Source organism: Orycteropus afer, unplaced genomic scaffold (assembly GCF_000298275.1).
Source record: "Orycteropus afer afer isolate SDZICR_OR568_19922 unplaced genomic scaffold, OryAfe1.0 scaffold00035, whole genome shotgun sequence".
Taxonomy (NCBI): Eukaryota; Metazoa; Chordata; class Mammalia; order Tubulidentata; family Orycteropodidae; genus Orycteropus; species Orycteropus afer.
Window position 1 is genome coordinate 10,077,937 of NW_006921622.1, and position 16,703 is coordinate 10,094,639.

General features: G+C 37.4%; 1 protein-coding gene across 1 annotated transcript in view; it reads right to left on the minus strand.

Annotated features, from left to right (window-relative positions):
• DNAJC1 (DnaJ heat shock protein family (Hsp40) member C1) overlaps positions 1-16,703 on the minus strand; it is a 452,461-nt gene that overhangs the window by 11,631 nt on the left and 424,127 nt on the right. The window contains exon 8 of the mRNA XM_007936407.2: positions 1,769-1,817. Coding sequence (XP_007934598.1) covers positions 1,769-1,817 — 49 coding nt within the window. The remainder of the gene's footprint in view (positions 1-1,768; positions 1,818-16,703) is intronic.

The following is a 16,703-nucleotide window of genomic DNA, read 5'->3' on the forward strand; positions in this document are numbered from 1 at the left end:
TCTGCAGAAATTGGTCCCATCTGACAACATGATCAAAGTAGGTGAGACGAAGTCTGGGCATTCTTGCTTACAAGGAGCTTCCTTGTACTTCTTTCAGGATAGATTTGTTCCTTCTTCTGGCAGTCCACAATATTTTCAGTATTCCTTGCCACCACCACAATTCAAAGGCATCAGCTCTTCTTCAGTCTTCGTTATTCACTGTCCAGATTTCACATGCATATGAAGTGACTGAAAAATACCTTGGCTTGGGTTGGGCACACCCATGTCTTCCAAGTTACATCTTTGCTCTTTAACACTTTAAAAAGGTCTTTTGCAGCAGATTTGCCCAGTGCAGTATGACATTTGATTTTCTGCCTGCTGCTTTTATGGCTGTTGACTGTGGATCCAAATAAAATGAAATCCTTGATAATTTTTCCTCTATTTCTTCTTCTTTAGTAGTACTTTACTTATCTGGGGTCTCTTCCCTTTATGTTCTGGTTACCTAGTGCTGCTCTGACAGGAATATACCACAAATGGGATGGCCTTAACAAACAGGAGTTCATTCTCTCACAGTTTGGAGGCTTTAAGTCCAAGTTCAAAGTGCCAGGATCTAGGGGCTGGGTGAAAGCCCCTCAGCCTTGGCTTCAGCTCTGCCTCCTGCTCCTGGCCCACTGAGGCTAGAGGCTCTTCTTCACTCAGACAGCTGCTGGCTGCTAAGGCTGCCAAACCCAAGGTTGACAACTAGAAAGGCACAGTCCCAATGTTACCAAACCATACAGCAGGCCATTAACTCAAGTCCACTGTAAGTCCCAAGGTCAGCAGAGCATGGCAGGCTGCTGAACAATGACACAGCTACATACAGGGTCCAAGCGTGCCATAATCTAGAGACCATTCCAAAACTGCTTCTTATATATGGGAAGCAAACCACATACCCAAAGCAGCTGCTCAGCTGCTTGTGGTAGATCCCACCATGGAGTTGATTGCCAGTCTCAGCTGCCCAGCCACTCAACCAGGCTCAAACAAGTTGACACACAAACATAACCACCACACCATGTAAAGTCTGTGATTAGGTTTTCCATCTCTTTAAAGAAAGATGATGGAATGTGGATCGAGATTGCATTGTATCTGTAGATTACTTTGGGTAGTTGTTGCAGTATTATATACAGCATTTACTAAAATTGCCCTTTATTCTTGCATATGTCTCATTGTCTTCCTTTACCTGTTTCAACTTCCCCTATATTGTGTACTGTTCTTCCCTTCACCAGAATTAGCACTTGTCTATTATCTAGTCAGAGATTGCCTCTCTCTCTCCCCTGCCACCCCTGCTAACCATCAAAGAATACTTTTTTCTGTGTGTAAACCTATTCTTGACTTTTTATAACAGTCATTTCATACAATATTTGTCTTTTGTGATTGACTTATTTCACTCAGTATGTCTTCCAGATTCATCCATGTTGTGAGATGTTTCATGGACTCATCATTATTCTTTATCACTGTGTAGTATTCCATTGTATGTATTTACTAGTTTGTTTATCCATACATCTGCTGGTGGACATTTAGGTTTTTCTTATAGTTAATTAAGCTCATTAGATACATCCTTGTGGCACTTGTGGCATGTGTAGAGCTGGATTCCCTTAGTTGTTGTAATGCAATGCCTTTTAGGGATATTACCAGAATAATTCATTGGAGAAAACCAATACACCATTGCAATTAAAGTAGTTATTGTAAAAAGGTATTTCTATTTAAGGAACTGCTTTAGATCAGTGTATTAAGGTGGGTGCTAACTCACCTGGGGAGCAGGTAACTGAGTCCTTCAGTTGCTTAGCTTTACTTGTCACCTGTTTCAAAACATGAAAGCAAAAAGAAAAAAAAAAAAAAGAAAAAACAACTTTAAGTTACTGAGCTTAAACTAAAATTTTAAATTCAGATCCTTTCAGATGGTCTTTTCCATGTATCTAAGGTGGTTTGAGGAGCTCTTGTGGTGCTGCGGTTAGTGTTGGTGATTCAAATCCACCAGCCACTCTGGGAGAAAGATGAGGCAGTTCTGCTCTGTCGTATAGGGTCACTATGAGTTGGAATCAACCCCATGGCAGTGAGATTGGTTTTTTTGATGGGAAGAGTGACCTATTTCACTTAAGATCTATGTGAATTAACAGTGTTCATTGAATCTTAGACCTAGAAAACAAAAAAAAAAAACCAAAAACCAAAAAACAAACTTACTGCTGTTAAGTTGATTTCAACCCCCCTCTGGGTTTCTGAGGCGATATCTCCACAGAACTAGATTGCCAGTCTTCCTTCTGAGGAGTGGCTTGTGGGTTTGAACCACCAGCTTTCTGGTTAGCAGTCAAATGCCTTAGGCATTATGCCACCAGACCTCCTAGAGGGACCCTCAATTATCAATCCATTTATTTAGCCAACAATGAAACAGAGGCCTACAGAAATTAAAATAACTTGCTCCAAATTACCCATCCGATCAGTGGCAGAGTCAGAACAAGCCTCAGATCTCCTGAGCACTTCTAGTTCAATAAGCGTTCCTTTATACGAGGCTGCCTTTTAAAATATACTAATTTCAAAATCACTAAGCAAAAAGAAAAATAACCTTTTTCTAAAAAGTTAGAATTCACGGAAAGTGAGTATCTTCTTCACTTGTGAATATCATATCACTTGTGAATATCGTATCACTGAATCATAATCAGTGGGGAAAATGACATGCTAATGATGTTCTAATATAAATGCTTATTATTCTTTATATGCTAGAAAGAAACCCTAAAAGCATACTGGATTGATACAAAGGAACAGGGCCGAAGGACCAAAGGACTATGGCACATTTACAAATATATGGATCCAAAACCAAAACCAAAACCAAACCCACCCACTGACAAAGAGTCAATTGCAACTCATAGCAACCCCCACTGGGTTTCCGAGGCACGGAAGTAGATTGCCTGGTCTTCCTTCCACAGAGTAGCTGGTGGTTTTGAACCTTCAGCCTTCTGGTTAGCAGTCTAATGCCTTAGGCACTGCACCACCAGAGCTCCTTATATGGATCCAAAGAAGTAAGTAATTTTGTTTGGTGGTAATTATTTCTTTTCCTTTATGCAAATAGCATTGTATTTTATGTTTCATTCTACAGCACACTTTATTTTCATTTAACAATGTCTCAGAGATATATATATATATTTTTCTTTTCATTAAGATATTTACACATGGTAGAATATACTGATTTTAGACATACAATTTGATGAACTTTAATAAATAAAGGAAAACTGATAAACAACATTCCAATAAATTATAGAACATTATTCCGGAAAGTTCTCCTAGTTCCTAACTGAAGCCTCTACCCCAAAATAGAAAACCACTATTCTGATTTCTATTATGTATATTTTAAAACTTGGGGTCAAAATAAATGTTTTTTCAAATGGATAGTTAACTGCCTCAACACATTTATCAAACAATCTACCCTTTTCTCATTTAAAATGTTAACTTCATTAAAATTAAATTTCACTGTATATAAGCGCTATTTTTCTATACTTTATATTCTGTCCCATTAATTCATGTATATTCCTGAATCAACATTTCAGTGATTTAGTACAATTTCAAAATGAAATGTCAGAAAGCATGATTATTAAGAGCTTAGAGTTAGGCAGATCTGGTTTTCAATCTTGGTTTCACCTCTTATTAGCTGGGTAATGAAGCAATTTTCTATCCTTCTTCTGTTCACGTACTATCCTCTGTAATCGTTGGGTAATATTACTTGCCTCTTAGGGATGTTTGAAGTTTGAAACAAGCTTTTAGCTTGATACCGAGCAGATAGTAAAAACTCAGTAACTACTTGTTTCTCATTCACACAAAGCGCAGAATTAGAGAAAACATGTAAAGCTCTTCAGGAACACTTCAATACTGTTTTCTACCTTCCTCTTTGCTACAGATGACCTTGCTTGCTATTCTACCTAAAAATCTTTGAAGACATTTAACATGAGTTACTAAGTTTCCAAATTTCCCAATTCAAAATTTGATAGCATTACCACATATTACTCCCTTCTTTGATCCCAATTCAAAGAAAGAAACGATGTTCCTTCTTCTTGAGGCTAACATGCTACTTGAACCATACTCTATCAATTCATTTCCTTCGCTTTTATCTTCAACTTCATTTCCTTCGCTTTTATCTTCAACTTCTTTCTATCCATTAGATACTTCACATAAACCTTTAAACTTAGCTACAGTGGTCTCTACTGTAAAAGACAATTGTCCCTTGATCTCATCTTTTCTTTTACAGTGGCTTTCATGAGTGTATCGCCTGATTTTTCTTCTCTTTCTCTGAATGTTCCTTCATTAGCCCATCCTATAGGCTCCTGACTCTTGCTCCCAAATATAAGTGCTCATTAACATTTGGTCCTTGCCATTCATATGTTCTATTCATTTTCTCCTTCACTATTTCATCTCATCTATTCAACAATACCTTAGAAAATAAATTATTAACTTATATCCCTGGCCCTGACCTCTGCCATAGAATGCCAGTCTCACAGAAACTGACCACATAACAGTGGATCATCAGATTTGAAAGGAACGTCATCTATATAGTAATAAGCTTACTGTGTACCAGGTACATATAAATATAAATAAGATTCATATAAGTAAGATTTACATGAGATTTGTATGTGTGTGTTTACATATTCCTCACAGTAACCATATTAGGTAAGTATATAATTATTATTCCCATTTTACAAAAACTGAGGCCTAGAGAAAATAAATAATATATCCAAGGATAAAAGGCTAGTGAGTAGCAGGACCCAGGCAAGTTTGGCCGTAAAACCTTTGCTTTCAACCACTATATAATACTGCCTTTCTAATCCAAGTCTCCCATTTTATAGATGAAGAAATAGGCCAAGAGAAGTTGAGCTAGTTATTGGGAAAGCCAGGTATGGTTTCTTGATGGCTCGGTCCAGTACTCTTTTTGCTATACTACATGGCTTTCCTCTCTACCAGCCACTGTATCTCTTATTTAGAACTCCTTTAAATAAAGGAGCTTCTAGCTCCTCAAGCTAAACAAACTCCAAACTACACTCATTCACTTTCCTCCCAAAACAACTCTGGTTTTCTTTCCTTTTCTCCTTTTGTTCCCCCCTTCCTTTTCTTAATATAGTGGGAGCTCTGGTGGCGCAGTGCCTAAGGCACCTGACTGCTAACCAGAAGGCTGGCAGTTCAAACCCAGCAGCCACTCCTCAAAAGGAAGGTTGGGCAATCTATTTCTGTAGTGATAGCACCTGGGAAACCCAAGGAGGGGTTGCTATGAGTCAGATCTGACTCGATGGCAGTGAGGTTTTTTTGTTTTTGTTTTTGTTTTTCAGTAGTACTACTATCATCCCTGTCACTTAGGCTCAAAACCTAAGAGTCAACTTTCCAACTTTTCTCTCCTTCTCCAGTCAGCTGCCAAGTTCTTGACAATATCACAAAATCATTACCATCTGTTCCATCTTCACTCAGACCTCCACCACCTGTCATATGAATGACAACCAGGCCTCACCTGGTTGAACTAAATAGCAGTCTTCTAACTAGTCTTCAACTTAAGGCATCTGACTGCTAACCAAAAGGCTGGCAGTTCAAACTCACCAGCCACTCCTCAGAAGGAAGATTGGGCAATATACTTCTGTAGAGATACCACCTCAGAAACCCAAGGAGGATTATCTATGAGTCAGATCTGACTCGACAGCAGTGAGTTTTTTTTTTTTTTTTGATAGAATAATATCCCCAAGGCAGAGCTGTGATCAAATACCTTTGATGCTCTTCATTGACTAGATAATAAAGTGTTCAATTCTTACCCTGTCAGGCAAGGAAATCCACCAGCCTTTATTCTCTTTCCTCTATGTATCCTTTAGTTCAGCAGAACTAAATAATTAATGCATCCTCTATCCAGTCAGAGATTCTCTATCCTGTACTTTTGCCCAGTATTAACAATGTCTAAAATAACTTTGCTTTCTTCATCAAAATTCTCCTTAAATATCTGTCCAGAGCCAAACCATTTTTCAAGGTACCCTCAAGGGTAACCTTCTTGGGAGATTTCCTTGATGCCCATCACCAGTACTACCGATTCTGGTTATAATTAATCTCTCTTCTCTATCAATTTCTATTGCATTTTTTAAAATTCATTTTTTTTTTTTTGCCTTATCATACAATAAAAAGTACCCCCTTTCTATTATGGTGTACAGCTCCATGAATTTGTAACACATTCATACATTCATGTACCACAATCAGGATCATTTTTTATTTAACAAAATACTTCGAAGATTATTCCAGAGTAGTACCGGAAGCTCTAACAATTCACAAACCATATAATTCAGCCATTTACAGTGTACAATTCAGTGGTTGTAGGTATATTCACAGATACATGCAACTATCACCATGGTCAGTTTTGGAACATTTCATCATCTCAACAAACATACAAACAAACAAACCTCGTGTCCTTAAGCTATCATCCCCTATAACCCTATGACACTGTACACCCAGTCCTATCAATCACTAACCTACCTTCTGTCTCCCTACAGCTCCTTACTCTAGACTTGCATAGGAATGGATCATATAATATGAAGACTTCTGTGACTGGCTTCTTTTATTTAGCATCATGTATTCAAGCTTCATCCAAGTTGTAATATATATCAGTACTTCATTCCTTTTTATAGTGGAATAACATTACATTGTATGGATATATTATATTTTATTTACCCTTTTATCTACTGATAGCTATCTAGGTTGTTTCTGTCTTTTCACTATTATGAACAATACTATAAACATTAGTGTACAAGTTTTTCTATTAACCTTTAAAAATTATATATATATATAATATAAATTGCCATTTTAAAGTCTACAATTCAGTATATTAATTACATTCACAATGTGGGCAACTATCATCACTATCTATTTCCAAAATGCTGTATCGCCCCATACAGAAACTCTATTCATTAAGCAATAAATCCCCATTCTTCTATCTTCCCAGCCCCTGGTAATCTCTAATCTATTTTCTGTCTCTATGAATTTGCCTATTCTATATATTTGATATAGGTAGAATCAAAACAATATTTATCCTTTTCATGTACAAGTTTTTATGTTGACATATGTTTTCATTTCTCTTGGGTATATATCAAAAGTCGAATTGTTGGACCATATGGTAACAAATTGAAGAGGGATGGCAGTGCATTCATTGTGAAAAAGAACATTTCAAGATCTATTCTGAAGTACAGTACTGTCAATGATAAAATAATATCTATATGCCTACAAGGAAGACAAGTGTATACTACTATTATTCAAATTTATTACCAATCACTGAAGCCAAAGATGAAGAAATTACCAACTTCTGCAGTTTGAAACTGACCAAATATGCAATCAAGATGTAATATTACTGGTGATTGGAACATGAAAATTGGAAACAAAGAAGAATCACCAGTAGTTGGAAAATACAGTCTTGGTGGTAGAAATAATGCTGGAGACAGAATTTCAGGAGGTAGTGTATGATCAAGAACTATCAAGATGGCACTAAAGGAAGAAGTCGAAGCAGCATTCAACGCATGGTGAAAAACAAGGCTCCAGGAATAGAAAGAATAACAAATGACATGTTTCAACAAACAGATACAACACCAGAAGCATTCACTCATTTATGCCAAGAAATCTGGAAGACCTTCTACCTGGCCAACCAACTGTAAGAGATCCATATTTATGTCCATTACATAAAAAAGGTGATTCAATACAATGAAGAAATTATCAAAAAGTATCATTAATATCATATCCAAGTAAAATTTTGTGAAACATAATTTAAAAATGGTTGCAGCAGTACATAGACATGGAACTACCAGAAATTCAAGCTCGATCCGGAAGAGGCCGTGGGTCACGGGACGTCACTGCTGCTGTCAGAGGGTTCACGGCTGATAGCAACGAATACCAGGAACAGTTTTACCTGTGTTTCATCAACTATGCAAAGGCATTCCAAACAGTTAATTGTGCTAATGAGGAATCTGTACACACACACCAAGAGGTAGTCGTTTGAACACAAGGGGATACTGCATGGTTAAAATAGAGAAGAGAGTGTGTCAGGGCTGTATCCTTTCACCATACTTATGCAATCTGTATGCTGAGCAAATAATCCAAGAAGCTGGACTATCTGAAGAACATGGCATTTTTAGGATTGGAGGAAGACTCATTAACAACCTGCGATATGCAGATGACACAACCTTCCTTGCTGAAAGTGAAGATGACTTGAAGCACTTAAAGACTACAGTCTGCAGTATGGATTACATTTCAACTTAAAGAAAATGAAAATCCTCACAACTGGACCAGTAAGCAGCATCATGATAACTGGAGAAAAGACTGATGTTGCCAAAGATTTTATATTACTTGGATCCACAAGCAACACCCATGGAAGCACCAGTCAAGAAATCAGATGATGTATTGCACTGGGCAAATCTGTTGCAAAAGACCTCTTTAAAGTGCTGAAGAGCAAAGATGTCTCTTTGAAGACTAAGGCACATACCTAACCTAAGCCATGGTATTTTCAATTGCCTCATATGCATGTGTGGTAGTTAAGGTTATATATCAACTTGGCTGGGCCTGGTTGAGTGGCTGGGCAGCTGGATGTAGTTATTCCCCGTGGTGAGATTGGTAATTAACTCCATGGTAGAATCTACTGGAGCAGCTGAATAGCTGCTTTAGAGATATGAGCAGCTTCTAGTATGTAAAAAGCAACTTTGAGGAAGGTCTCCTGCTTTTTGGCATATAGCCAAGTCATTGTTTAACAGCCTGCCATCTCCTGCTGATCTTGGGACTTCTGGACTTGAATTAGTGACCTGCCCTGTTGTTTGGTAACATCGAGAATGCCTTTTCACTTGTCAACCTGGGTTTGTCAGCCTCAGCAGCCAGCAGCTGCCTGAGTGAAGAAAAGCCTCTAGGCTTCAGTGGGCCAGGAGCAAGAGGCAGAGCTGAAGCCCAAGGTCGAGGGGCTTTCATCCAGCCTCTAGAGCCTGGCTGCCACTTTGAACTCAAACTTCAAGCCTCCAAAACTGCAAGTTTTGTTAAAACTCCTGTTTGTTAAAGCCATCCCATGTGTGGTATATTACTGTCAGAGAAGCATGAGGTAACCAAGACAGCATGTGAAAGCTGGACAATCAGTAATGACGGAAGAAGAGTTGATGCTTTTGAGTTGTGGTACAGGGAAAGAAGAGTGAAAGCACCACAGACCGCCAGAAGAAGAAATCTGTCCAAGACAAAGTGCAGCCAGAATGCTCCTTGGAAGCGAGAATGGCTAGACTTTGTCTCATCTACTTTGGTCATATTTTCAGAAGGCACTATTCCCTTGCGAGGGATATCATGCTTGGTAAAGTGAAGGGTCAGCAAAAAAGAAGATGACCCTCAATGAGATGGATCGACACAGTGGCTGCAATGACGGGCTCAAGTATGGCAAGGATTGTGGGGATGGTGTACAACTAGGCAGTGTTTCATTCTGTTGTCCATAGGGTTGCTATGAGTCAGAGCTGACTTGATGGCACGTAAGAACAACAACGACTAATGATGTGGAGTATATTTTCATATGCTCATTGGCCATCTGTATATGTTTCATGTGCACCTTGCTGATTTATAATGTTGTTCATTTTCTGTATAGTCTTCTATCAATTATTGAAAATGGGGTATTAAAGCCCACTATTATTGTTAAAACACCTCTTTCTCCTTTCTTTTGTATTAAGTTTTGCTTCATTTATTTTGATGGTCTGCTACGAGGCGCATATATGTTTATTTTATCTTCATGATGGATTGACTTTTTTTTTTTTTTTTAAACCATTATAAAGTGTCCCTCTTCATCTCTAGTAACTTCTCTTGTTTAAAGTTTTGTCTGGAATTAGCATAGCCTTTCTAGGTTTCTTATGGTTGCTGTTTACATGATACATTTTTCCATCCTTATAAGTTCAATCTATTTGTATCTTTGAAATTAAACTGTGTTTCCTGTAGGCAGCATATAGTTGGATTGCAATTTTTTTGTTGTTTTGTTTTATACAGTCTGACGATCTCTACCTTTTGATCACATCACTTAATCCTTTCACATTTAATGTTATTATTGATATAGTTGGATTTATGTCTGCCATTTTACTTTTTGTTCTCTACATGTCTTATATCATTTTTCTTCATCTCTTCTTCCTTTCCTGGTATCTTTTTCATTAAGTGAATTATTTGCCAATGTGGCATTGTAATTTAATGATTTTTCTCACTATACTTTTTGAGATTTTTTTAGTGGTTTCTCTAGGGTTTACTACATACCTACCCACTGCCATTGAATTGGATCTGACTCACAATGACCCCTCCTTGGGTTTTTGAGGCGATATCACTATGGACTTAGACTGCCCAACCTTCCAGCTTTAGATTTATACCAGGTTAATTCCAGTGGCATACAGTAATGTCACCCTTTTATAAGCTTATTATCTTCTACCTCTTTTTGTGGTATTATTGCTATATATACTACATCTGGTAGTGTAGTGCCTAAGGCACTTGACTGCTAACCAGAAGGCTGGCAGTTCAAACCCACCAGCCACTCCTTGGAAAGAAGGTTGGGCAATCTACTTCCGTAGTGATACTGCCTCGGAAACCCAAGGAGGGGTCGCTATGAGTCAGGTCCGACTTGATGGCACATAACAACAACAACAACAACATACTACATCTATTAATGTTACAAAATATTATATTTTGCTTACGGTGAAAGTTGACACAGCAATTATACTCCATTTAACAATTTCTACAAAAATTAGTCTGTGATATTGGCAACATTTTTCACCATGTCATCACTCTCATTCCATTCTGGTTGTACCATTTCTAGTACTCTAATATCTTTTTGGGAGCTCTGGTGGTGTAGTGCCTAAGGCATCTGAGTGTTAACCAGAAGGCTGGAGGTCCAAACCTACTAGCCACTCCTCAGAAGATTGGGCAATCTACTTCTATAGAGATACTGCCTTGAAAACCCAAGGAGGGGTTGCTATGAGTCAGAAATGAATGGATGGCAGTGAGTGAGTTTCTTTTTACCTTCTTATCTTTGCTTTAGAGTAAATTCTGACCAAAACCAAAACCAAACTCACTGCTGTCAACTCGGATCTGACTCATAGTGACCCCTCCTTGGGTTTCCGAGGTGGTATTACTATGGAAGTAGATTGCCCAACCTTCCTTCCAGTTGGTCCCTTATAGATGATTTTTAAAAGGAGCTCACTACTCACAGTGATATTCTTTTTTTTATGAGCCAATATGTCATTTAGCTAAATAGTGACTTGAAGGGATAATTCTGGTTTCAGGTTTAAAGCATATCTCAAGGTGATAGTCTTGGGGAGTCCTGTAGTTTCAACCAGTCCAGTAAGTTTGGACATTTTAAGAATTTGAGTTCTGTTCCACATTTTTCTCCCCTTCTATGAGGATCCATCTATTATAGTCTTGACCAGAATGATAGGTAGTAATAGCCAAGTGCCATCTAGTACTTCTGATCTGAAGGCAGATGAGGGTGTGGTTCATGAAGACTATTGTTGTTGTTGTTGTTATGTGCCGTCAAGTCGGACCCGACTCATAGCGTCCCCTCGTTGGGTTTCCGAGGCAGTATCACTACGGAAGTAGATTGCCCATCTTCCTTCTGAGAAGTGTCTGGAGACTATTAGTCCCCAACAATACATTATTATAATTATTACTCTACCATAAACAGTCATTTCCTTAGCTTCACTTCTACCATCTCCTTTGTGCTGTTACTGGCTCATACATTACACATGTTTTATATTCCTGTATGTTATAGTCCCAACAATACATTACATACCTGTGATGGTTAATTTTATGTGTCAACTTGGTTAGGCTATATTTCTTTGTTGTTTAGTTTGGTTGTTGTTATGGAGTACTTCCATGCAATTAAATTAGTTAGTCTGGGTAGAGCTGATTATCTTCCATAATGTAATCAATCAATCAGCTGAAGTCTTATCAGTGTAAGGTGCATCTTAAATCTAATTTTTTTTTTAAATCTAATCATTTCTGAATTATAAAAAGACCAGAATAGATACAGAGATACAAACAAAGTAGAAGACAGACAACACATGAGGATAGTCTATTAGCAAAGGAACATCGAAGATTACCAGTTGTTGTCAGTCAGGTGCCATCAAGTTGGCTCTGACTCATAGCAACCCTATGTACTACAGAATGAAATACTGCCCAGTTCTGTGGTAGCCTCACGATCTTTGGTATACCTGAGCCCATCATTGAAGCCACTGTGCCAATCCATCTGGTTAAGGGCCTTCCCCTTCTTCGCTGACTCTCCACTTTACCGAGCATGATATCCTTCTCCAGGGAATGGTCCCTTCTGACAACATGACCAAAGTAGGTGAGAAGAAGTCTGGCTAGTCTCACTTCCAAAGAGCATTCTAGCTGAACTTTTTCCAGGACAGATTTGTTCGTTCTTTGGGAAGTCCATCGTACTTCCAGTATTCTTCGCCAGCACCACAACTCAAAAGCATCAACTCTTCTTTTGTCTTCCTTGTTCATTGTCCAGCTCTTACAAGCATATGAGGTGAATGAAAATACCATGGCTTGGGTTAGATTACCAGTACACACCAGAAAACAGGACAGAAGTTCAGTAAGGAAATCAACACAGCCTTGATAACTGTGAGATGAATTTCTGTTCCTAAAAACCAACCACCTGTGGTCTTTCTGTTATAGGAGCTAAATTAGGTAAGTAAGAAAATACCTATAATTTTACGACTGACTTAAAACCAGTTAGAAAGGAGAAAAATACTATCTTTTATATGCATAGCTACCATTACTGGTGCTCTTTGTTTTTTCATGTAGATTCCAATTACCATCTTCAGGGGTCACTTGCTTTGATCCTGAAGAATTTGCTTTAGTATTTCCTCAAAGTCAGGTCTGCTAGCAACAAATTCCCTCCATTTATGTTTATCTGGAAAAATTTTTATTTAATCTGTATTTTGGAAGGCAGCTATGCTTACCACCATACCGCCAGCATGTTCACCTGCATAAGAATACCGGATTCTTATTTAATAGTTCTTTTGGTTTTTATTTTTTGAGTACTTTTAATATGTTATCTCACCACTTTCTGGTCTCTATTTTTTCTGCTAAGAAGTCAACTGTAACCTAGTTGGGATTACTGTCTAAGTGACGAATCATTTTTATCTTGCTGTTTTTAAGATTTTCTCTTTATCTCTGACTTCTAGTATTTTTACTATGATGTGTCTATTTATGGATGTCTTTGCATTTATTCTAGTTGGATTTGTTGAGCTTCCTGGATATGTAGGTTATTTTTAAAATAAATTGGGGAATTTTCAACCATTATTTTTTTCAATTTTTGTTTTTTCTATTTCTTTTTCTCTTCTCTCTTTCTGTTTTTCTCAATACACATTTCTCTGAGGCTCTGTTCATTTTTCTTCTTTTTTCTCTCCTTAAATTTGTATGATCTCTACTGATCTTTCTTGAAGTTTGATAATGCAGTCTTATGGCAGTTCAAATCTGCTGTTGAGGATCTCTAGTGAATTCTAAATTTCACCTATCATTTTCATCTCCAGAATTTGGATTTGGTTGGTTCATTTATTCATTAATTTATTGTGTGTTATAGTGTTGAGGAGGAGCTCTGGTAGCATAGTGGTTAAAGCACTTGACTGCTAACCAGAAGGCTGGCGGTTCAAACCCATCAGCCACTCCTCGGAAGGAAGGTTGGGCAATCCTACTTCCGTAGCGATACTGCCTCGGAAACCCAAGGAGGGGTCGCTATGAGTCCGGGCCGACTCGACGGCACATAACAACAACAACATAGTGTTGAGGCAGCATTTTTCTCCTAAGGAAACCTCAGTTTTTGCTTTAAAACCTGCAACTGATTTAGTGATACCCACTCACATTATCAAGGGTAATCTCCTTTGCTTAAAATAAACTGACGCTAGTTGTTAACCACACCTACAAAATACCTTCAAAGCAATACCTATATTAGTGTTTGATTAAATAACTTGCCACATTGACAAATGAAAATAACTATCACAGGTATAATGGTAGGTTCTTTGCATAATGGTATCATTTAATTCTTACAATAGCTCTGTGAAACAGAATTACTGTCCTTTTTATAAAATTAGAGCACCTGAGGCAGAATGAATTTATGAAATAAATTCAACATCATTGTACTAATAAATAGAAAAGTCAAAAGTTGAACCCAGGTATGTCTGGCTTCTTTGTACTTTCCATGAAATAAACTATTTTGCGTATTTAAAGATTCTGCTTCTGAATGGTATAACAATTAATAAGACAATCTCTGCCTATAAGAAGCCTGTATTTCACTAAAACAGATATGATATGTACATTAATAATGATTTCTATAGAAAGACAGAAAAGGTCATGGAATAATTGATGGATTGAAAAATTTAATATCAACTTGATGGAGAAATAAAAAAAAAGCCCTTCATAAAGAAGTTACATTTGAAGGATAAGTAGGATTGAAAAAAGTAAAGATGAAAGGCAGAAGATATACTAGAGGAAGGGATCTGCTTGAGAAGTACAGGGTTGGAAACTCTAAGCAGTGAGTAGTTTGGTTAAAGTGAAGGGTATCAAGAGAACTTCTGATTAAATGGTTGAAATCATTTGTGGCCTAGTTTGAAAAAAAGGCTAACAAGTCTGTATTTCATTCATTATGCTTTTTAGAATCAATGGAAATGATATATGCTTTTAGAAGATTAATTTCAGAGAAATATTTAGAATAGACTGGAAAAAGAAGAATTTTAAAATGGGAACAGTTGTTAGGAGGCCATTATAATGGTCTAGAACACAGGTAATAAGAGCATGAACTAGTGTGTGGTAACAGAAAGAAGAAAACAAATATAAGAGATGTATTACAAACACAGTCTACTGAATGCAAACTGTTGTTGTTGTTGTTATTTGCCGTCGAGTCAGCCCCGACTCATAGCAACACCCCTCCTTGGGTTTCCGAGGCAGTATCACTACGGAAGTAGGATTGCCCAACCTTCCTTCCGAGGAGTGGCTGGTGGGTTTGAACCACCAGCCTTCTGGTTAGCAGTCAAGTGCCTTAGGCACTATGCTACCAGAGCTCCTGAATGCAAACTAGCCTTCCCTATATAACCAGTCAACCTGCTGAGACAATGTAAATTTCAGTTTATGTAAGTCAGTTTGAACTATTAATATTTCTTCGGATCTATTTCTAAAATGTCATATAACCTCAGAGATAGTCTATATCACATTCTGGTATGTCCACCACATACGGTAAACTACTGTTATAATCTGAGTCTTCAACTCTTCAATGCCAAACACTGAAACTGATAAGATGTCACTACTGTGACAAAGGTATCTTGGAGCCATATCTTTTTTTCCCACTTAAATGGCAACTTAAAACTTATGTTTACTATATAGAAGCAAAATACAACTGGTTAACTTTCTAGTTCCATGTAATCCAATTATTAAATAATATTTTAGCCTCTTGGTCAAGTCTGATGTCTCCTGATGCCATAGATGGTTATATAACAATGATAATTTCAAGATATCCTTTTTCCTTTACAATTTTTATCACTAATGTCCATCTCAGGAGGAAGTATGTACATGACAGATGATGGCAAAATATTTGTATTGAAAAACTTGGCATCCTCAATTGGTCATTTATGACTTTAGGAAGGTTAAGGCTTCCCAAGGTGTCTCTGAGAATGACTCAGTGAGCAGGTCATTACTAAATCTATTTCTCTCCTCTAGCACTGGAAGCTAATCTATTCTTGAAATGTTTGGTGTTATTTTCTCACATGATCCACACTGAAATTTTCCAGCTACTCATCCTGCTTTCATGTCACGTGCAATTACAGAAGACATGGTCTTTGATTTTCATGTAGGCTTGTCACAGACTGTATTTAGGACTTCCATCTTGGGAGAATGGTCTTACATAGATGAGGCTGCTCTTCCTCTTCAGTATCTGAGCAACTAATATTGTCGGCTACCTGCCTGGGTAGGCTTTCGGCAACTCTGTATCCACATGTGTATTAGCATTCACATGAGTTACATAATTGTGGGGAAAGCTGTTTCACCATGTTCTGATTCTAAGTAGAAAACACTCTATAGCCCCTCTTCTTACCATAGTTATGCGTAACTTTATCTTTAAAATTCTCATGAAATAGAGACCCTTCAATCTAATCTGGAACACATGGGTTAAAGTAGAAAGAATGAAAAAAAATCTAAGATAGGTTTTATTTCTTCTGGTGAAAATGCTCATGAAAGTATAAAAAATTAAATAAGCAAAACAAAAATCATATTCCATATAATAGAACTAGATCAGTGGATAGTAACCTGGTGGCAACTTTCTGATCAATATAAAAGGAAGAATTTCCCAAGCTACATGAAATATATGCTCATATTCTTGACATTCCCAGATAATTCAGAAAATAAATGCTGACTACTAGTAATAATCTCAAGTTACATTTTTCAAATTCTAGCTGACTTGATGATATTTTTAAGTATTAGTATAATAACATAAACTATGCCACTGTGAAGTTCAATTTTTTCATCAGGGCTTCAAACTGTTTCATTCCAGTTCAACCCCTACTAAGAATTTGCACTTCTACTCTAGACACACTGAGTCAGAAACTACATTTTTTTTTTTTAATTAGGATTTTTAATTAGGATTTGGGTGAAGATTTACAGAGTAAATTCACTTTTCATACAGCAGTTCACATATACTTTGTCTC